Source organism: Ictidomys tridecemlineatus, chromosome 7 (genome assembly GCF_052094955.1).
Source record: "Ictidomys tridecemlineatus isolate mIctTri1 chromosome 7, mIctTri1.hap1, whole genome shotgun sequence".
NCBI lineage: Eukaryota > Metazoa > Chordata > Mammalia > Rodentia > Sciuridae > Ictidomys > Ictidomys tridecemlineatus.
In genome coordinates, this window is record NC_135483.1 from 140,443,664 (window position 1) to 140,466,450 (window position 22,787).

At 33.9% G+C, this 22,787-nt stretch overlaps 1 protein-coding gene across 2 annotated transcripts in view; it reads right to left on the bottom strand.

The window, feature by feature from the left end:
• Positions 1–22,787, bottom strand: part of Slc25a12 (solute carrier family 25 member 12) — a 169,673-nt gene that overhangs the window by 19,759 nt on the left and 127,127 nt on the right. For both annotated transcript variants that reach the window (XM_040294471.2, XM_005324590.4), the window contains exons 6-13: positions 19,886–20,032; positions 17,565–17,703; positions 16,812–16,905; positions 14,618–14,702; positions 7,339–7,420; positions 5,727–5,885; positions 1,934–1,986; positions 1,581–1,661 (exon numbers count right to left, since the gene is read on the bottom strand). In XM_040294471.2, coding sequence (XP_040150405.2) covers positions 1,581–1,661; positions 1,934–1,986; positions 5,727–5,885; positions 7,339–7,420; positions 14,618–14,702; positions 16,812–16,905; positions 17,565–17,703; positions 19,886–20,032 — 840 coding nt within the window. The remainder of the gene's footprint in view (positions 1–1,580; positions 1,662–1,933; positions 1,987–5,726; positions 5,886–7,338; positions 7,421–14,617; positions 14,703–16,811; positions 16,906–17,564; positions 17,704–19,885; positions 20,033–22,787) is intronic.

Consider the following 22,787-nt stretch of genomic DNA (forward strand, 5'->3'; position numbering starts at 1 on the left):
ACAGAAATCCTTAGAAGTTCAAATCTATAAGTGGGGTCCATGCCCAGGAATAAGAAAGGAACCAAGTTATCTGATTATAATTTAATCTCTTAGGTCACATGTCAGACATGGGAATAGGTCGGTTTTATGGCCAAAATCCTCCATCACAAATAGAAACAGAAATAATTAGCTCTATGGAAATATTTACTTATTTATTTATTCATTTATTTATGCATGCATGCAGTACTAGGGATTGAACCCAAGGTTTCACACATTCTAGATGCTTATTCTACCACTTAGTTATATCCCCAGCCCTTTTTTTTCTATTTTATTTTGAGATGGTTTCACTGTGTTGCCCTGGCTGACCTCAAACTTGGAATCATCCTTCCTTAGTCTCCTGAGAAGCTGGTATTATAAGGAATATTGGACAGAAAGAGCATGACTTAGGTTTCTGGTAAATGTATGCACATGCTGTGGTAAAAATGAACTAGGAAACTCCTTAACCAAATAGAAGCTAACCACTTAGATAAATATTTATAATTTACAAAGTTTATCTCACTAGATGAGAAAGAATTAGGTTGTCTAGTGGGGTTAGAGAGGAGAAACTACAAGTTTGGTGATCCACCTAGGCAAGAGTTTTATTTTTGTCCATTTTTTATCCTCAGAATGCATTGCTCAGAATGTATACAAGAAACATACATGTAAACACACACACATACCCAAATCCACCTCTTTTATTAGAACTTTGGGTGCAGAAAGGTAAGACTTAGTATGTGTTAGGCTGACAAATCTCATCAAGGAGAACCTGAATAACCTACCTCTATGAGCCAGGGGGCATCTTTTCTGAATTAAAACTTCAGAGGTCATTGACCTCATCACCTCAGGCTCAGCAACTAAAAAAGTTTTAGTGAAGACTGCCTGCCAATTCAGCTAGAAGTTATTTACACTTTCAGGAACAAAATGGACTAAAGAAGTAGGAAACAAATTACATTCTCAAATGTGAAACAAATACCAGAAGTAAAATTACTTGAGTTGTAATTTAGATATGATAATTGGCCTAAATCAAACATAAAGCTTATATTTTTAAGACAGAAGCCCTTGTGCTGTAAGTATAATCTGAACCTTTAACTTTAGAATTTTTATTAATAGCTGCAATATAGTTTCAGAAGCTGGCCACACCCTTCTGTCCCTTTAAATAAGGAAAATTATAATTATACCAGAATTGCTTACTTACACCTAAAATATAAAGGTTCAATTAATTAGTCACCTCATACTTAAAAGGTCCAGTCGATATAAATATGTGATAACTCTACTCAATGCTATTTTTCCTGTGATAGTTAAGAATAATAAGAATCAGGATTTTTAAAAGTCTGTAAGGTTATGCTTCAGAAACTTCTAAGAGAGCTGATGAAAATAATATCTCTTTTCTGACCTCAAAACCACTTAGATTATACAAGAAAATTAAAAAATCATTCCACATGAGAAAACCTGCTTTGAATCACTTGAGTTCAAGGGAAATGGCACTCAGCTATCATACCCTGCATGCAAAAAATATTAAAGGAATATAATTGCCACAAGAAACACCCAGGATTAATACTTACACAACCTCCAGCCAGGACTTCCGCTGGAAGTGGAATAGAGCCATCTCTTCTGGTAAATTTGTCCCGGACAAAATCATTAACCTAATTAGAAAGATAATAAATACGTCAGTTAACCAGAATTCCCAACCATTTCCTCTACTGTTGCTTTTCCAAGTCAGCAAAATATTTGTCTCATGATAAAATTATTTAATTTACCAAAGGTTTACATATAAATGTAAAGTTTTACAAGTGTCTTGATAGTGTACCAGTCTCAGCAGCATCAATTTTAATTTTTAACTTAATCTAAATAAATGGCAATCTAAATAAATGGCAATCTAAATAAATGACTTAAGTTTGGAGAGAAAGAAACTTACAGTTAATTTAATGGCCTTTTCTGGAGCAACTCCTATTAGTTGTGGTATCAGACCTAAGTAAAGAGAGAGAATCAACAGCAATATAAATTACTAAATATTTATACAAAAGCCCAAGAAGGAAGTGCTTTCTTCATACTATTTACCCAGCAAACATTTTAGGGTTTTAATTAAAATGGGGCAAAGTGATTACCCTAAAAACTCTATACATGTATGTAATAATCATTTACAAGTCAAATATAATGTCATGTTATCTTGAGGCTATAAGTCCTTTTCTTAAACATGCTTTGTTAAAAGCTTAGCTATCTAGTACCTTCTAAAAAAGTACAGGAGGAAAGAATAGAGTCTTTTGGATTTCTCTACTCTGGGAATACTGCCAATAGCAACAGAACCAAATTCCCTCCCTTGTTACAACCAACAATATACAAACATATACAGACACTTTATGGAAGTTAATGCTGTCTACCTGGAAAACCTCTGAATAGTGTTTTGTTAAGTACACCCAAATTTTACAAAAAATAATGCTATTGACATAACAGCCTACAGTAACTTGATTATTATAGAATACCAACTCCCATAATTTTCGCTTAAGAGAAATACAGCATTCAGTATTCATCTATTTAAAAGGAAGCCACAACTGCAAAGAAAAATGCAGTTTCTAGTATTATCTGATGAATATTTTCTATTAAAAAATGCCTTTTATATTTGCATTTACTAACATGTGTCAACCTTAAGACATTTTAAAAGAAACCTCTCAAAACAAAAGAAACTGTTATTCTTAGAAAGTTAAATTTCCCAGGCAAGTTGCAAACTAGAAAAAAAAAAAAAGTATAAATGATTCAACATCTGTAGATATTCCAAGGGTTCAGCTCTCTAAAGCACACAGCTTATCCAAATTGTTAGCATACATTTTTTTTAAAGATACTAACAATAAACATTGTATATCCTTAAGTCATTCAGCCCAGGGAGTTATATATGTGTTTGCATGCTCACTCACTGCTGATCTTAAGCCTACTGATGTTCCATGAGTTGAGAGTCAGCAAATAATCATGTATACAGGCTACTGTCAGTCAAACTGAATTATCAATGGCAAACACAAATCTGCACACACCTTTCATGGATAGCAGAATGATTTAAAAGAATGAATCAGCAGATGGCAGTCTTAACTTTCTAACTCTCATGATTATCAGGCCCTATTATTTTTAATCTAACTTCCATACAACCATGCCAGCATGGGTATTTGTTTTACAATTTGCCACACTAAAGCTTGTGGAATTTTAATAAAGTACTGACTTGTGTCATGTTATCATTGTTGCCCGAAAAGAAATTTAGTTAATCTGTCAACAATTTTGTCAATCATTTGACAAAATAATGGACCAGCTCTAAACAATATATGACAATCTCAATAATCACAGTGCTCACATACAGAACTCCTAGAATCTTCTCCTTAACACAAAAATCTCTCATTTAAGGACTGAGTTTATCAGTTCATATCCCAAATAGAGCCAACAATCTCTTCCCCCACTTACTATGTTGCACCCATTTAATTAGTATGGTATCTCTTCCACATGAAATCTTGGCCAGGTACAGTGGCTCATACCTGTGTGCCCCCAGTGGCTCAGGAGGGTGAGGCAGGAGGATCACAAGTTCAAATCAACCTCAGCAATTTAGTAAGGCCCTAGCAACTTAGTGAGACCCTGTCTCAAAATGAAAGAAAGAAAGAAAGAAAGAGAGAGAGAGAGAGAGAGAGAGAGAGAGAGAGAGAGAGAGAGAGAGAGAAAGAAAGAAAGAAAGAAAGAAAGAAAGAAAGAAAGAAAGAAAGAAAGAAAGAAAGAAAGAACGAAAGAAAGAACGAAAGAAAGAACGAAAGAAAGAACGAGCGAGCGAGCTGGGATGTAGCTAAGTGGTTAGGTGCCCCTGGGTTCAATCCAAAAAAGAAATCTTCTGTGAGCATTTATCCTTGGAAAGGCTAAACCATGCATTATATATCCAGGTTTCTTCTAATTAAGAACATTCTTTTTGTAGACTAAGGAAGAGAAAGGTCATTTTTCAACAATGAAAAGATTGGTGATGTCAAAGAAAAAAACAACCATAGTGCCACGCAACTGATTCCCATTAAATAAACTCTAGACATACAGGGCTTAATCAGTTTAAAACAAGCTTTCCCATGGGCAGATCTACTTTTGGGAGAATGCACACCTCTTCTCATGGAATATACGCTGTACAACCAGAATTTAAAGAGGCTACAGTTGTGAATTTTTAAAATTTTTTATATTAAATTTTTTTAATTTTTATTAATTTTTTGAGCAAAATTAATTAGATTTATTCTCAAGAATGGAGTATTCAAGTGCAGTTTGAATTCAAAATAACTCTCTCCTCTTATTCTATAAATGCCAAAAACCAAACATCTTCATCATGCTCTCCTTCAAATAAGTGTGTTAGTTACATTCTTAACTTGAATACTTAAACATAATGCTAATTAGAGGTGTTTTTTCTTCTGTCCATGAGCCTATAGCTTTTTTATCTAAGTTTTTTTAAAATACATTTTTCTAAGTTGTAGATGGCCACAGTAACTTTATTTTATTTATTTATTTTATGTGGTGCTGAAGATCAAACCCAGTGCCTCACATGTATAAGGCAATTGCTCCACCACTGAGCCACAACCCCAGCCCCAAGCCTACAGCTTTGCTCAGGCCCAATCTTTCTTTCCTAGGAAGAAGTTCTAAGCCAAACAGTTCAACAAAGCTCAGAATGAGCTTAGGAATTAATAAGCCTCTGTGTGCAAACAAACAAGTACAGTAAAGTACATAAATATTCTGGACTTGAGCATGTTGAGAGTATTTTCAAAGAATTCCATGTGGCGCCCAAATGGATTAAAAAATTGATCCCCCCCCCGCCCCCGACAAAGGAACTGTAAATTCTAACGTGAAAACATGTCCATGAAAGTCATTCTCTTTCCAAAGAGAACAAGTTCCTACAAAGCTGATGGGGGCTGGGGAGGATTCCGCACAGAGCTGCAGCCTCTGATGCTGATAGCACTGTGCTCAGTGCAGAGTTGGTGGTAACATTCCTGCAAAAGAAAATCTCTGCTATGACTGTGTGCCTCTAATCTCAGAGGAGGAAAGGAGCAAGAATGAGACTTAGAGCCAAAGGGCTTTCTACTATTTTTTTCTTAAACTCCAGTGAACCACTGGATAAGACTTATAGAAACTGTCTCTTCAGAAGAAACAAAAATATTTTATATTTCTTTTAGTTGAAGCAAGTGCATTGAAGGTAAACTCATCTTCAAGTACAGCCTAGCTTCTTTGAGAAAAGAAGCTATATTTTAGCTTCCATCCCTGTGTTCCACCTGCAGACATGTGCCTTAGTTTGTAAGAGCATGGTGATATAGACTCATGTTGGCACAAACACAAGATTTAGATTACAAGAAGTATAAATAGAAGGAAGAAGACACAGAGGTCTTGTCTGCAGATTAATATTGCTAGTCACCAGAAAGAATGTAAAAGAGGAAAATGAGCAAAGAGAAAATAGAGAGGAAGCATCTCTAAACTGACTAGGTAGGCTACATACTGGTTTCCATAATAGTTAAAATCTGCTGCTGGGCTGTGGCTGTGGCTCAGTGGTAGAGCACTTGCCTGGCATGTGTGAGGCCCTGGGTTCGATTCTCAGCATCACATATAAATAAGTCATAAATGAAGAAATAAAGGCCTATCCATAACTTTAAAAAATATTTTTAAAAAATCTGCTGCTGGTGAGACAAGATCTCTACCTTTAACTGCTACTGAGATTTGCTTACCCCGGTAGAGTCCAAAGAAGCCCTCATAACGCAAGACTTTCTTAAAACAGTCAAAGCTGTTTTTATACATCAGCTCCCCAACAACAGAGCCAGTGCCACGCTGGTTTTGCATCCGGGTCTTCACCAGATCTATAGGATACACTGCGGTGGCTCCCACAGCTACAAACAGAACAAGGTTTAGTCTTTAAAAAGCACACAATTAAATATAGAGTCTATAAGGACAATAAATCTCATCTGAAAGGGTGAGGATATAAAATATAAGATCTATTCTTATAAAAGAGACTTATTATTATTTCCTTCTCCCATACATAGCCAAGGATGGCAGACTAACAACCACTGGAGGCAATAAAAAGAACTGCTTCAGAGAACAACTGTCAAGAATGATCTTTGATATCTTAGCTTCATAAGTTGAAAAGTAGATTATCAAGTCATCACCACTATCAAATAATTCACACTCAATTTCCCACAAAAACATTAAAATATTATGTATAACAATTCTTTATATTTTTCCATTAAATGCTATTACTGCAGTTACATCTTTTTAAAAATATTTTTAATTATACATGGACACAATATCTTTATTTTGTTTGTTTATTTTTATGTGGTGCTAAGGACCAAATCCAGTGCCTCACATATGCGAGGCAAGCACTCTGTCACTCAGCCACAACCCTAGTCCTACATCTTAATAATTATAAAATGACTATATATGCAAACCAAGTGGCTGTACTTTTAAAATCAAGTATACTAAAGCATTTTGGTAAATTAATCTTAGTTATAACCATAATATTGGAAACAAATTTCAACACAATACTATCCCTACATATAGAATTTGATTTTTTAAAAAATAAGGCCATGCTTTAGAATTTGTCAGGAACTGAAATATTTATTACATGAGCCATAGTATTGTATTTTTGACATTTGAAACCCAAACATGCTTTATGACTTCTAAAACTAAGACTGAAAAAAAAAATACTAGTCTCATAAGTTCAGGCTTGTTTTGAAAAATCATAAACATTTTAATCACACCTGCTAGACTCCTTCAACAAAGTGACTACACATTTTCTTTGCAGAGTATTCAGCAAAAACAAACTCTTTAAATTTCTGCTGGGAGCAAGGAAGGGAAGGGAGATTCCTTTTAGCAAATAAACTGTAAGTCTAGATAGTTTTAAGCCAGTGAAAAAAGAAAGAAAAAAATATAAACATAAAAGCAAAAGTGAAATCACTTTGAGAGGTTGTTTTGTTTCATGAGGTTCTGAGTTTATATCACAAATCTTGATTTCCTACCTGCCCCTATGCCATAAATTTGGTCTTATTCTCCATTTTTTTCATACTGGCCTTCACCAGTATAATTAAGGTGAGTATAGCACTGCATCTCAGACTTTCACATCAATACAGAGAGAGGTTTTATTCTGAAGACAGACTGGAGCCAGAGGGGCCACAGTCATGTTATGACAAGTCCTCTGATCATAGGCAAAAATAAAGAACACTTCAGAAAGCCCTGCAGTCCTGACCTCTGGGAACAATGAACTGCACCTTTGCTGATCTGCCCCAGTCTAGTGAGATAATATTACATTAACACAAGCCTGAAACAGCACACAGACATGTCACTCACCTCCAGCAACTGAGCCCAGAGTAAATCTGTAAGCGGACTCGGCAATCTGGAGCCAGACAGGCCTGCCTAACCCAGGAGATTGCTGTAGGGAAGAAGAAAACATGTAAAAAATTTTGGAAAAATGTACAGCAAATGAAAAAAAGCAAGAATTTGTCTATTTCAAGATAAAAAAACAAAAGTAAAAGCAATATGGTTAATGAGGTAACATCTTTGAAAAAAAATAAGATATTCATGTAGTCAAAAATGGTAAAAAAAAGTTTTTAAAAAATACTTCAAAAGGAAAGAAAGTGAAATGAATCTGAAATAATTTCCTATACACATACATGAAAACATCATAGTGAATTCCACCATCATGTACATCCACAAGAATGGAATCCTAATTAGAATATGATATATTCCGCGCTTGTATAATTATATCAAAATAAACTCTACTGCCATATGTAACTAAAAAGAACCAATTAAAAAAAAGAAAAAAGAAAGAGCCCCAGATATAATTACTGGTGCATACAATTATTTATATCATTTGGTTATTAAAATTTCTATATCAAAATAAAGATACTATGTAATAAAAAACTATAAAAAATTAAAAACTAAAAATACTTCTATTATTAACATTTAAAAAACATATCTAGAGTCTCCGGTAGCAGCCTTATAGACTCCAGTTAAGCAGTCAGTGAAACTGAGTAAGAATAGATTTATGATCTTATTAAAAATATATATATATCTGGCAAAATACACAGCTTTTTTCCTCCTATCTGTTTACAAGCCTATTAATGCCTCATTTATTGGCTACTATTGGGGAATACACCATTAATCTCTAGAAGTGAATCTCCTAGGTAAATAAACATTTCAGGGTTTTTTTTTTTTTTTTCTTTTTGGTACCAAGAATTGAAGTCACATCCCCAGCTCTTATTGTATTTTATTTAAAGACACGACCTTGCTGAGTTGCTCAGGGCCTTGCTAAGTTGCTGAGGCTGGCTCTGAACTTACAATCCTCCTACCTCAACCTCTGGGATTTTAGGCTTATGCCAATGTGCCAGGCCACATTTCAAGTTTCAAATTTTTCCCCCTCTAACTTAAAATTTTAAAACTTTCTCAAATGCATAAAAAATTACCTTGATTCCTAAAGCAGAATATTGATCATAATCTAATATCTGTAAAGACTACTGTCCTAATCATATTCAATTCTAACAAAATCTATGAAAATAAAGGAAAAAATCCTATGTAATTCAGAATACTATTTCACAGGTATCCTATAACATAAAAGACCTGAAATAATTTGTCTATATCAGTGTGTCAGTCTTATTCTTTTTTAAAAAATATTTTTTAAATTTGTCAATGAAAAGAAAAAAAAATAAGAAAAAAAAATTTGTCAATGAAACTTTATTAATTTATTTACATGTGGTGCTGAGAATCAAACCCAGTGCCTCACACATGCTAGGCAAGCCCTCTACCACTAAGCCACAACCCCAGCCCTCAGTCTTATTCTTTAATATTTTATGAAAATAATCTGCTATTCTACATAGGAAACAAGGAATATTCACTTTCTCATAAAGAAAACTCGAAAAATGTTAGCTTGAAATGAGCTTTTTATAAAAATATAAGGAGCTATGGATATAGTTCAGTGATAGAAGTGATAGAGTGCTTACCTAGCATGTTCAATTCTGGGTTTGAATCCTAGCACCATCAACAAATATATAATTTGATGAAAAACCATAATAAAAAGTTCAGATACTCTCTACTATATTATTTATATACACATAAATCTAAGTAATATACATTATAAATTATATAAAATACACATTTTAAACACATACAAAAATAGAAATGATTAAAATGAGAAACTGAAATATTTTAAAATAATTTTATTTTTCATTTATTAATGCCAAAACGTTTTTGGTAATGCTTTAGCATACTTCATTTAGTTTTTTAAAGTGGGGGGGGGGTGTTGGGGATTGAATACAGGGTATTATCACTTAACTACATCCTTTTTATTTTAATTTAAATTTTGAGACAAAGTCTAAGTTACCGAGGCTGGCATCCACCTGGCTCTCCTCTTGCTTCCACCTCCAGAGTAGCTGGGATTATAGGTGTTCCACACAATGCCCAGCTTTCTCAAATGTTGATGGAACATTTTGTATACAGTGAGTCTAACCAACTAATTCTGATACTTTGTTTCAAAGACAAGAATTAAAAACAAACAAGATCCATTCCTTCAAAGTAATGATATTTAACATCACATATAAATTCAACTTAGAGTATCCTTAAGTGTCCCTCCAAAATTCATGTATTGAAACCCTAAACCCCGGAGTAAGAGAGAGATGAAAACTTTGGGAGAAAATTAGATCATGAGAGTGAAGACCTCATGATAAGATTTGCGCCCTTATAAAAAGAAACAACTAGTGCACATGCAGGCGCACTCGCGCACACACACACTCTCACTCTTTCTCTTTCTCTCTCTCTCTCCTCTCTCTCTCTCTCTGCCCTCCCCACCCCAGGGCCCCCGCCATAAAGAAGATATAATGAGAACACTGCCATCTGCAAACCAAGAAAACAGTCCTCAACAGGAATTGAACAGAATTAAATGGCGACTTTGACTTCCTAGCCACTATGAAAAATTAACTTTGTTGTCTAAACTACTCAGTCCATATTAGTTAGTTATGGCAGCCCAAACATACCAAGGCAGGCATTTTGCCTTAAATTTAACAACCTTTTAAAATCAATATAGCTGTTATGTTATATATTAAACACACAGCATATTTGTAACTTAAAAGTATGCGTATGTCAATGGTAGAGAGCTTGGCAAGTATGTAAAGGGCCCTGGGTTTTATTCCCAGTACAAAAATAACCCCCAAAAACATTCATATAAAACTTTTTCTTCCAAAACTCCAAAACTGGAGTTTCTTCAACACAAATTTAGATGAAGAGAAATCTCACTCTCATAGATTTTATTTTCAATCATGTGTTCTCTCAAAAAAATACAAAGTTAAAATTCATAAATAAAAAGGCTATGATCCTAAACAACCACTAATTCCATTATTCATATAAAAGGTTTCTCTTGTATTCAACCACATATACTTTTCTTTTCCCTCTCCTTTCAAAGAATGTTTCTATAAACCCTAAAAAATCCTATCAAAACTGAGGAATTATACTGTGCTTTAATTCTTAACTAAAATATCTCAAACCATAAATACCCAAATGCCTTTTGACCAAAATGTCACCTTCATCCCTATTAAATAACATTTATAAGAAAACATACAGTATATGGTAACCAAGAATTTTTTCTTAAGGCTAAGTTTATTAGTATAACTTATGGTTCACTTGCATTCAGTTATGTAAATTAATATAATTAATGCTATAGATTTCGCATCATGAATATTCATAAGCAGAATGCTACTACAGCTGTCATCCCTATTAATGACTATGTACTGAATTTTTAGCATTTAGGCTGAAAGAAAATATTCAGCAATAAGATGATCACCTACTGTGATCAAATGGGCCAAAGGAAAAGGCACTCTTTACCTGAAGGTTACGATTATGATCATGAAGGCTGGTATTTAACAAGGTTAATTAAGTGTTTTTCAAAGCAAAACAAGAGTTGAGAATCTTATATGATTTTTAACTGGCTCCCTAAGCATACATGTATGATAGGGAATAAGACCTCATTTTGAGACCTCATTTATTTAAAAAAAAACTCTTTTCTTGTTTTTATTAAATGTACCTCATCCTATAAAGGTGGAAAATAAATGAGAATTAGGACAAGATCATGTCAGTTAACATTTTTTTTTGTCAGTTAACATTTAATCACTAAAGCATGATCTCAAAATTGTTACACACTAGTTAACATGAATGTCTTAGAATTTCTTATAAATCTGAAATATGTAAACAGAAGAAAGTTTTCTTCAAGACTGAAAATTCTCTGGTCATGGTGGCCATGCTTATAATCCCAGCAGCTTGGGAGGCTGAGGCAGGAGGATCACGAGTTCAAAGCCAGCCTCAGCAAAGGCGAGGCTCTAAGCAACTCAGTGAGACCCTGTCTGTAAATAAAATACAAAATAGGGTTGGAGATGTAGCTCAGTGGTGGAGTGCTCCCGAGTTTAATCCGTGGTAACATCCCCTCCCCCAAAAAAACCCTGAAAACACAAGAGACTATTACCTGGGTTGTTTAAGAACTTAGCCATGTTTTTACATTATTCTACTTGAGTCCTATCATGTATTCCTTACAAAGTGTTAAATGCTACAAAGAAGGGTGAATTTTGAATTCTGAAAATAAAATCCATTGACTCATAACATTTCACAGAATACAGGAGCTTAAAGGATTCTTGGAAATATTTGAAAAACTTTGTACCAGATCCTAAAGATAGTAAAGGTCAGATTTCACAACAGACATAAATGGACATTCATTTGAATTCTTTTTTTTTTTTTTTTTTAATTGGTGCTGGGATTTGAACCAGAGCCTCTGCTGGTTCAAATATCCTCAATCCTTCTTAAAATCATCATAAATCTATTTCTATAAAATTGTGATATTTATTTATGTCTTTTATTGCATTTTAATTTCCTGGGTAATTTTATAATAATTTAAATGGAAAAAACATTTAAAATCTTAATTTTTTAATGTTTATTTTTTAGTTGTAGTTGGACACAACACCTTTATTACACTTGTTTATTTTTGTATGTGGTGCTGATGATCGTGAACCCAGGGTCTCACACGTGCGAGGCAAGCACTCTACTGCTGAGCCACAACCCCAGCTCTAAAATCTTTTTTTTTTTTTTTTTTTTTTTTAGATGTAGATGGACACAACACAATGCCTTTATTTTTATGTGGTGCCGAGGATGGAACCTGGGTCCCATCTGTGCCAGGCAAGAGCTCTACCGCTGAGCTAAAATCTCAGCCCAGCCCTAAAATCTTAATTTTTATTTCTTTATACATAAACCTTCAATAGTAAGACTACCTAATTTATGTGAGATACAAGAGGAAAAACAAAAAATGCAGGCTCTGAGATTCTTCCCATGAGGAACAATGCAAGAATACCCAAGAATTCTATCTGCTCTACAGAGATTCCAGAACCCTATATCATCCCAGGTTTAGGGAAAAGGCAAAGAAGCACTACCTCTCTAGAGAACCAGAAAAGAAGAAAGCAGTGGTGCTTATTACCTAAGCATCTAAAAAAACTCCTTGAAGCCACGCATGTCAGCATTAAAAGCATCAAATCAGCACTGCCATTGAAGGCATCTTGTATCTGCCTTGAAGAAAATACATACTAGGAGCAGGATTTCATCATCTTCCTAAGGACAAAGAATTATAAAGGATACAAAACAAGTTTCAGTTTTGGCTTCTAAGGAAACTGCTGGGAGCAAAAGAGGTGAGTAAAGGGCATGAGCAGCAGAAAAGCCAATGAAGGGCTGGAATTGTGGCTCAGTGGTAGATCGTTCACCTAGCACACACATGAGTCACTGGGTTCCATCCTCAGCACCACATAAAAAGCAAAGATATTGGGCTGGATTGTAGCTGTGGTGGAGCTTTTGCCTCGCATGAATGAGGCTGTGGGTTCGATCCTCAGCACCACATAAAAATAAATAAAAATATAGATATTGTGTCCATCTACAACTAAAAATTATTTTTAAAAAATTAAAGATATCGTAACCATCTACAACTAAAAAATACACATTTTTTTAAAGAAAAAGTCAATGAAGGAGGAAATGAGTTGAAACTTTTAAACTCAGTTTATATTGTTTTTAATAAGCTAAATGAAATATTCCCCAATTACAAAAATAAGGGACACCTCCAAAGACTGCAATAATAGACATATTACACCATAAAATAGCTCCTTCCAAATAAAGTTTTTTCAAAATCCAAGAGCAAATTTTCACAAATGTATACAAAATATAAAATTGAATACAGAACTCTTTAAATATTTCAATGTCTCAAACTTTTTATAATTTTATAAAATTTTATTTTAAAAAATCACTGAATTTGAATAAATCCATCTATTTTTAAGAATCTGATAACTCGAGATGGAAATAAATTTTGATGACATCAGGACTTTCTTAGTACAAAAGAAGCTAAACTGTAATGAGCTACACATTCATTTTAATCTGTAGGAAGCTTTATTATATACCAAGCACACAACTAAAGTATTACCATAAAATGTAGATATAAAAGCTTTTTTTTCCATTTTCAGTTTGCTTCAACTGACCACAAAAGTTCTTATTCATTATATAAAGTGGACATGGAAATCCTAATTTCAGAAGCAGAATATCATTCCATGGAGCTCAAATAAAAGGAAAAATTTTCCACCAAATCTTCCCCAAAGAAACCATACTTAAATGCCTTGATCCCTTACTTACCTATTTGGTGAAGGTGAATCAGGTAAGCCCATCCCTGGCTACTCATCAATGTGGCAAAATAAAGAAAAGTAGGCATAGGTCTTTTCTTCTTACCTACCTGCTTCCCCCAACTCCTGTCATTCCATTCCTCAGAAACCCTCCCCAACTCCTAGCCTAGGGTGGCACAGCAGTCTCCTAAAGAAGTACAAGGGCCACAGGTCCCATCTGGGCCACAGCAAGGAAATCTCAGGAAGACAAGGATGGCCCTCCTGACCCTCACCCCCACACCAACCCACAGGATCTTTGGCTACAACTGAATCTTCCTCTAAGGGCTACAGAAGTAGAGGTTTCCGTTTAAAACAAGATTTATTAAAAACTGTTCTATTCTACTCTTCAAGGTCATTTCATGTGCTTTTTTTTCCCCCCACCAAGATAGTTATTTGTAAAATCAGAAGTAGAACTATATTAACTTTATAGGATGCAGAAGCTATTTTTGAATTATCCTTAACATTAAAAACTTGTATTACTAAAAATGTAATAATAGTCAAGGTTTTCTTTCTGGTTCATTAATTAGGTACATTTCCTTTTTTCTTATTGTAATCTATAAGGCATGATTCCAGTAAGTGATTAATTTGAGAAATACAAAATGAACCTAACACTAATCTTTAAAGATGACTAGACAAATGAAGTGAAAAGAATGCTAATTCTAATGGAAAGCAGCCCGATCCTATCTATGTTTGAATTCTTATTTTCTTTACCTCAAAAAGTTAAAAGAACAAAACAAAAACATAAACATAATAATGCCATAAAAATATTCTGTAAGGATGAGAGTAATAATTAAATAAAGGTAATCTTTAAGTAAAATCCTCCTATAGAAAGCTTTAAATTTTCACAGCAATCTGAAGCTTTAGGTTTGTCATGTACATATTATGTCAGTACAGACTATTTCTACCTGTCTCTGAAGTTCTGCCAGGTTGAAAGGCAAGGCCCCCTCAGCCAATGGGGCTATTCTCTCAATATCTGCTAAGGTCAAGCGCCTTAAGAGAAAAGGGAAAGAAAGGATTATTAGACAGTGACACACTGCTCACAACAAGTGAATCTTTCCTTAAAAACAAAACAAAATTATTTCCCTATTCACACAGATCAGATAATTCTTGTGAGGAAAAAAAAAATTCTTCAGACTTTGTTTATAAGAATAAGCTATAGACTTCAGAGAAATAATGTTGGATTGTATTAATGATAGATATTAACAGTGAAGAAATAATTCTTGCCAGAAGCAAAGTATAAACACTGACAGCACGTGCATATGCAATACATCCCTCTCAGTATATCTATTAATGAATAGGTGCAAAGTATCCTGGAAGAAAATTTAGATGCAAAACTGACAAATATTGGTTGCCTTTAAAGAAGGGCACAAGGGTAAGAGAGAGACTTTTTTGTTGTTGTTTTTTTAATAGTACATTCTTTTAGATCCTTTGAATTTTGAACCATAAATGCACTATTATTCCCAAAATCTACTTTAAAATATGTATATTTCATGAACTAGCTAAAAAGACACTTTAGATCTAGTTTTGAGAAATACTTTGGGAAAGCATTTAATATCATGATGGACAATCAGAACCTCTAAAAATGTGAATTACAGATGAATGAGACATGGCCTGATATTTCTTGTCAATCACCAAAGACAGCTAATACCTATATTTAACACCATCCTCTCCAGTACAACAATTCATTATGAAGCATAATAAATAAATCACTTATTATATATTGACCTTCCATTAGTCTTGAGCTGTAGGGTTAGAGTCCATTTTTCAGATACCGTTATACTTAACTATTAGAAGAGACTAAAAAAATTCAATTTTTTAAAAAATTGTTTTTATTAGAGTTTTATAGTTATACAGAATAGTTGGGTTCATCCCAACAAACTCATACATGCTTGGAAACTGATTTCAGTTCATGATCCCCATCCTTTTCCCTCCCCTTTCACAATCTCCTTTCTCTATTCTACTAGAATTACTTTTGCTAGTCTATTAATTTGTATTTCATTGGTTCTTTATGCTATCCTACTCTTCTCTCCCCCTTTCCTTTGTTTTACTCTATATTCCGCATACGAGAGAAAACAATTTCTGTAAGTTCCCTTTCCACAGGTTTGCTGGATACCATAGAGTTTTTCAGGGCTGGGGTTATGGCTCAGTAGCAGAGCACTCGCCTGGCCCATGTGAGGCACTGGGTTCAGTCCTCAGCACCACACAAAGATAAAGAAAGAAAGAACATAAAGGATTGTGTCCATCTACAACTAAAAAAAAAAAAATTTAAAGAGTTTTTCTTTCCTATTTTCATAGGACTTTGCAAAGTAAATACCCTCAATGTGCTTTGGGTTTTTAAAATTTATAAAACATCTGATTTTGGTGCTATGATAATAATGTCACAGATATATTTCAAGAAAATGATACTCTTCAACACAAAATTTATTCAAAATGGTATATACTGTTCAGTAAAATGACCATTTACACCATTTGAGGTTACAAACTCCTCCATATACTTCAGCTTATTTTCATAAATATACATACTTAGGAAAATTTCCACAAATCTCTTGAAATTCATAATACTTTCAGAGAGCCAAGTTTAAATCAATCTTTTTCTTCCTTCTCCTTTCCATTCTTTCCCCTTTTCTCTCATTTTTTCCTTTCCCAATTTTCCTCTCTCATTCCCCTCAATCCTTTACTCCCTTCTCTCATCTCTCCTGTTCCATCTCTTCCTCCCCTTTCCATCCCTTTTTATCGTTTCTTCTCCTCACTGTTCTTCTTTTACCTTCCTCCACTTCCCTTGACCTTTTCTCTTCTTTTTCCTCCTCTATTTCTCATATCTGTGTGTTTCTTTTCCTTAGAATTTATATACTAAATAAAATATTGTTAAAATGAACTGAAAACAGGGCTGGGACTCAGTGGTATAGCGTTCGCCTGGCATATGAGAGGCACTGGATTTGATCTTCATCACCATATAAAAATAAAATAAGGGTATTATGTCCATCTACAACTAAAAAATACATATTAAAAAAAATGAACTGAAAACAAACTACTATTTCACATTTTAAAAGATCTGCCCTATAGTAAATACCATGAAGAATTACTGGAATAGTTACTAACCCTGAAGCATTATATAAGTCTGCAAGCTGGTATAGAATATCAATTTCTAGTGGAGTGACTTGTCCATAGCGTATGGCACTCTGGGCAAATTCCTCTGAAACAGAAAGGAAAAAACTATTAAAATCTTGAAATACTCTCCATATATAACAAATTTCTATCTTAACCAACTATAATAATCTGAACACTAAAGGAATTTTAGTATTATTTAAAAAGTCTAAAACTGAAATACTTGAATTCAACTACATAAGAATAACTATGTGTTTCTGAAGGCCAGTAAAAGATGAAATGTTAAGAGAATGAAACAGCAAAAACAGATAAATTAACTTTAATAATAAAATAATCTCTTTAGAATCCTCTCTTTCATCTTGTTTATCCAGTTTGGTCTCCAGAGTTACAAGATAAAAGAAGAGGCTGTTCTCCAGTCACCCAAAACATCCTATTACAATACACCAAGAGGAGTAGGCTTACTCATCTTTCTATGGCAACTTCTTCCTATAACAAAAAAGCAGCTGCCACAGTGCCAATGACCTATTTGACAGATTGGGCTAAAGTTCTTTTCAAAACCGTCAAAGCCACTTTTCAGGATTCCATTAAATCCACCTGGATTTCTGGAGCAAAAGTGAAGCATGTGCATACATGGTAACACACTTGTCTAGATCTGGCTTTAGTATGGTGAACTTAGATCACTCTCTTGCCTAGATGATGAAAAGTAAAAAAAATGCTGAGATTCAAGTCAATATTTTTAAATCTTACCCTTTGTGACCTCAATATCTTTCCTTGTGCCAGCTAAAGTGCTATATATCTTACGAACAAGTTCCATGTTATTCAGTAAGGAGTTAAATGCATTGAAGTAGGAGAAGCTAACTTGATGTGAGATACTTCCTCCAGCAGCCTAGGAAATAACAACACAAAAAATTTTATAAACAAAAACAAGAAGTGTGTTTTGGGCACCGCATTTTTCTCAAAGAAAATCCAAGGGGTCTTTGTCATTAAATTGATCAACAAATAGTACAGAAATACAAGGAATGTATCATACTGAAACACTCAGTGCATTTCATGCCCTCAGAGAAGTCTACGTAATGTAGGTTTTAAGGAAGAAAGCACCATCTGGAAGTTGGACTTCATGGTTCTACCTATAAGGTCAGAAACAACAAAAACAATTATCACAGATCAAGAATAATGGTTATTTAAACAGAATTTCAAGACCTTTGACTATAAAACTCCTGCTAGTCCTGAATAAATATCAATGTACAATACAAGAAACAGCATTTAAACTCGTTTTTATTTCCTCCACACACATACACAAAAACTATATGATAACTTTAATTTTTTTGTAACCCAGCAACTTTAAATTTTAAGACAACTTTAATATATCAACTTTCCTAAAAAAATTTAAGCCCAATGTAGTAATTGAGATCCTTAACAGTCTGTGCTGGTCTCTGAATCTATAGCACAAAAGGTACACTACCCAAAATATCAAAAAACGTACAGAAAAATCTGGTGATAATTTAAGTGCTATTATTCCTTCAGTGAAAGAAATAAAAGAAACTCCCTCATGCTGCAATAGGGAGCAAGGTAGCCTTCATCACCTCTGCATTGTGAGGAAGTAATTTCTCCCTCTGCCCTCCACTTGGACAAAAACTCAGAAGACCCTAGTTTCCAAGTCAGAAGTCAGAGTAAGCCACATGACTGAAAACATTCTATATTAAAAACTCAAAGAACCATGGGAAAAAAAACATTTATTTAGAGTCATAACAAATTCTTAAAAACTTCAAAGAAATGCTTATGGAAATACCAATGTAACAAAACTTAATCACAAAAGCCTATTATGAACAGTCTAGTAATGGTGAACAAATCACTCTCAACACCCCTCACATACCCAAATTAGATTATACTTGTATTAGCCTGAATTTGTATATCAGTGACTCAAAAGCAGGATTCAAATTTTTTAACATATTCCTCTAAGGACTAGAAATGTCCTTTGGTAAACTGAGGCCATAATATCCACCTAACCCAGATGGAAAATATTAAATGGGTCTCCCCCCACCCTAAGATAGAGTGAGCCCTTTCCTCTAAGATTATCTTTCCTTCTCTCCTTCCCTGTCTCCTCTTTCTTTCCTCCCTTTTTTCATTTTTTTTTTTTTTAAATTGGGGTATGAGGTAAAGGCAGGGGAGTGTGGATAGGTGTCAGGGAGGTGAAATATGTAGGAGAAACTGACATGCTCCATGTTCAAATTCATTGAAGAAAAAGAACAGAAGTTGATCTTTCTACCCCAGTCTAAACCAGGATAATGATCTTCAGCTGAAACAACAAAAGCATTCATTGGCTTCCCTCTTTTCAAAACAAGCAGTAATCAAAAACTTATATGCAAGTACAACACATGAACAAAAAAATGGGTAAGAGAAGAAAGTTTCACCATTTTATGCGAGGAAGTAGATTACATGAGTTAGCTATTGGTCCAGATGACATAATCTGCAATTCTACAGAACAAAAAATTGTGCATAATGTGTCAACACTGAATGAACAGGTGAAGGGGCAGAGAGGAGTGATCCACAAAGGCTGCTGGCCACATATTTCCTCCATACCTTCTGCCATGGGAATGGTTATTAAAACAATGCAGAGGCCAATGGAGATCCTTTCAGCAGACAAAGGAAGAAGCCATCCTTATAACAAGACCTTGGGAGTCTGGTAGGGTGGAAAGAAGTCAAGAAGAAGGCAGCAGTGTCTGGGACAGGTAATGCTCACTGGAAGAAGTAACTACTCACCCTTGTCTACAAACTCCCATTTCCCTTGAACTAGACTCCATAAATGGAAATAAATAATTTGGAAATACGTGAGAACAAGATGATAGCTCTGAATAAAACTACAATCTGAGGAAAGACCACTCATCATTTCACCTCTATCTCCAACACACACACACACACACACACACACACCCCTACCTATTTACCTTCTACCAACCCAGCATTAAGTTTGAATAGTTGAGTCATATTAGTACAGGGAGGCAATTTGGGACCCAATAGTTCAAAATGTTTTAGGAAATATAAAGTTAAAGTACTTGCTTTTTACTTACTGAAACTAAGTTTTCCTCCACAAAAGGAGTAAGCATGTGAGACCGAATGGTAATCATGATATCACTAAAATCCAGACCAGAAATCATGCCACTTTTGGTTTTGTCTTTCAGTGCAAAGGCTTGTCTTGCATGTTCCAGCTGCAGCTCCTAGAGGAAAACATTTAAAATAGGGTATTAAATAGATTAAAGCACATCCCAAGTACATGTCTTAGAAAGGAAAGACAAACATTCTTCTGCAAACATGCACTTATTACAGAAACAATATACAGCTCTGAAATTACTATGAAACTTTCAAATTTCATTTAAGAAAAACCTTTTTCCTTAGAAACATACTACATATTACTCCTTAGGGAAAGGAATGAATCAGAGCTGGGCAATAACAGAAAGGAAAAAAAGAAACTTCAAATTATACTTGCAAAGTTTTCATCACTGAAATAACAAAGTAAGTACAGTGTTTTCAGTGCTTTATTTCAGCCTTTCAACTACACAGTAATTTATTATCTCCTACTTGAAGACTTTGTCATCCAAGAGTACTTCTTGTATTGAGTTTACATTCTGTTCAGTTTTTCAATTTTAAATGTTGCAATGAAAATTATACATGTTTTCTCTGAATTAACACCATTTATTCAAACATTTTAAAAAATAAACTCAGTGTAAAACTATACCAATCAGTAAATGCAATACTTCATAACTCTACAGCAAAAATTATGAATAACAAACTGTATAAGCAGTGTTCAGTTATCACACTATAGGGTTTGGGGCACAGTTACTCACAAACTATGAAACAATCCAGAATCTCCCTGAACTTTTGAACTACCATGCAGTCAAACTTTGTAATAAGTGATATCAATAAAAACAACAAAATATGCCAGTAATCCCCTGGGTTCTATACAAAAGTCAAAATCAGAGCATTTCTGCTCTGGGGACTCATGATATAATCCAAATAGACCTGTTGGCACAACATAATAATGTGCCATAGATGCCATTTTTATATTCTCTGCAACTCTGGAAATTAATAGTCATATCTAAATATATAAATATTGTTCAAAGATAAGACAATATAATTTTCATTGCTACTTATTTATCAAAGCCTTCAAATCAATGTTGCTTTATCTTTCCTGACATTTAAAATAGTTTTGGGTAAAGGTCTCACTCTTTTTAGTTAACTATATTTTCCTAAGGATTTTTTGATCTCCCATTGGTAATTCAAAGATAGTAAAAGTACCTTAGCAGGTATTTGTTTTATAATCCATTAAGGCATACATTTGTTTTATGTGGTTTTCTGTTTGTGTATGATATTTAACAAAAAAATTTTAAAAAATAATTCCTTAGTAGGGTGATGAGCTAGAGACACGTACATTAAACCTACTAAGTTTTTCAACAGTCTTGACTTTAAAAAGTTAAATGGTAGAGGCTGGGGATGTGGCTCAAGCGGTAACATGCTCGCCTGGCATGGGCGGGGCACTGGGTTCGATCCTCAGCACCACATACAAATAAAATAAAGATGCTGTGTCCACCAAAAAATAAAAAATAAATATTAAAAAAATTCTCTCTCTCTCTCTTAAAAAAAAGTTAAATAGTAATACTGAAGAAATATCTAAATAAAAAGATATGTGTGGATTTGCTTGGAAGAGCAATATAAGTGGGATCAACTGGCAGATACTTATATTGAACAAAAAATACAAAATAAACAACTAGAGATATTTGACAAAATTTCTCTTATTTTCTTTTTTCACTCTAAACATTCTACCTAACTTGCTTCATCTTCCCATCACCTTATTCCAATCTGCACCCTTCAAATAAGAGGAATTTTTAGTCTTATTAAATTGGTTCAAAGTGGTTGCCATGGCAAAGACATTCCTAGTAGCCTCAGAGCACACAAAAATCCACGCCCTGTCTTACATATATGTTCCCTCCCTCTCTCCTTTGTTTCTCTTTATTTCTTTGTTATAATATTTATTTTCCCCATGTGCATATCTTAACCACCCAGCGATATCCAGTAGCAACTATGAATATAACTTAGCTTTAATAGTGGTACTAAGGAAAATATGAACATTTATTATAAAGATAAAACAGAATGTTCACTGAAAGAACAATGTTAAAATAGATTTTGTGTTTTCTATAGGTCAACAGTTGAAGGACTCTATCTTTTCAAGATACATATTTGAAGAACCACAGATGAAATTATAGTATGTGCAGGACTGACTTCCAAATGATATTACAGGAGGCTGACTGAGGAGATGGATAAAACAATTCTGGTCAAAAGCTGATAGATAATGAATATATAGGAATTCATTACACTATCCTCTCTACATTTAAATATATTTGAAGTCTTCCAAAATTGAAAAATATTAAAAAATTAAAATTAAGAACTTCAAATGAGAAACTAAATAAACAATAAAAAGGAGCTCCATATATAAATCTCTCAGTTCACATACTATAATTAAATACAGGGGTATAATATTATTAGATATCTTCCATAAACAAAGGGAAAAATAATGAGAGAAAGTCATCTTTGGAGGAACAAAAAAAAAAAAAATGTTAGTTGGGAAGACATTTCCTTTTTTAAAAAAAATCAGTTTTCAGATGTGTAAACCTTTTTAGCCTTTCAAGTTTGAGTATTTTACAAGATGAGAACAAGCACTGGGTTTTACAAATACCCACAAAACAGCACAGTGTTTTGTTTTTTTTACTTTATTTTATTTATTCATTTTTATATAATGCTGAGATCAAACCCAGTGCCCCACACGTGCTAAGCAAGTGCTCTACCATTGAGCAACAACCCCAGCCCTAAACAGCATAGTTGTTAAATCTATGTTCACCACAATGAAGTAAAACCAACATAGTAGGTTTATAAAAGATAAATAAATCCTGCTTCTTGTTGAAAGGATGGTTGGATGGA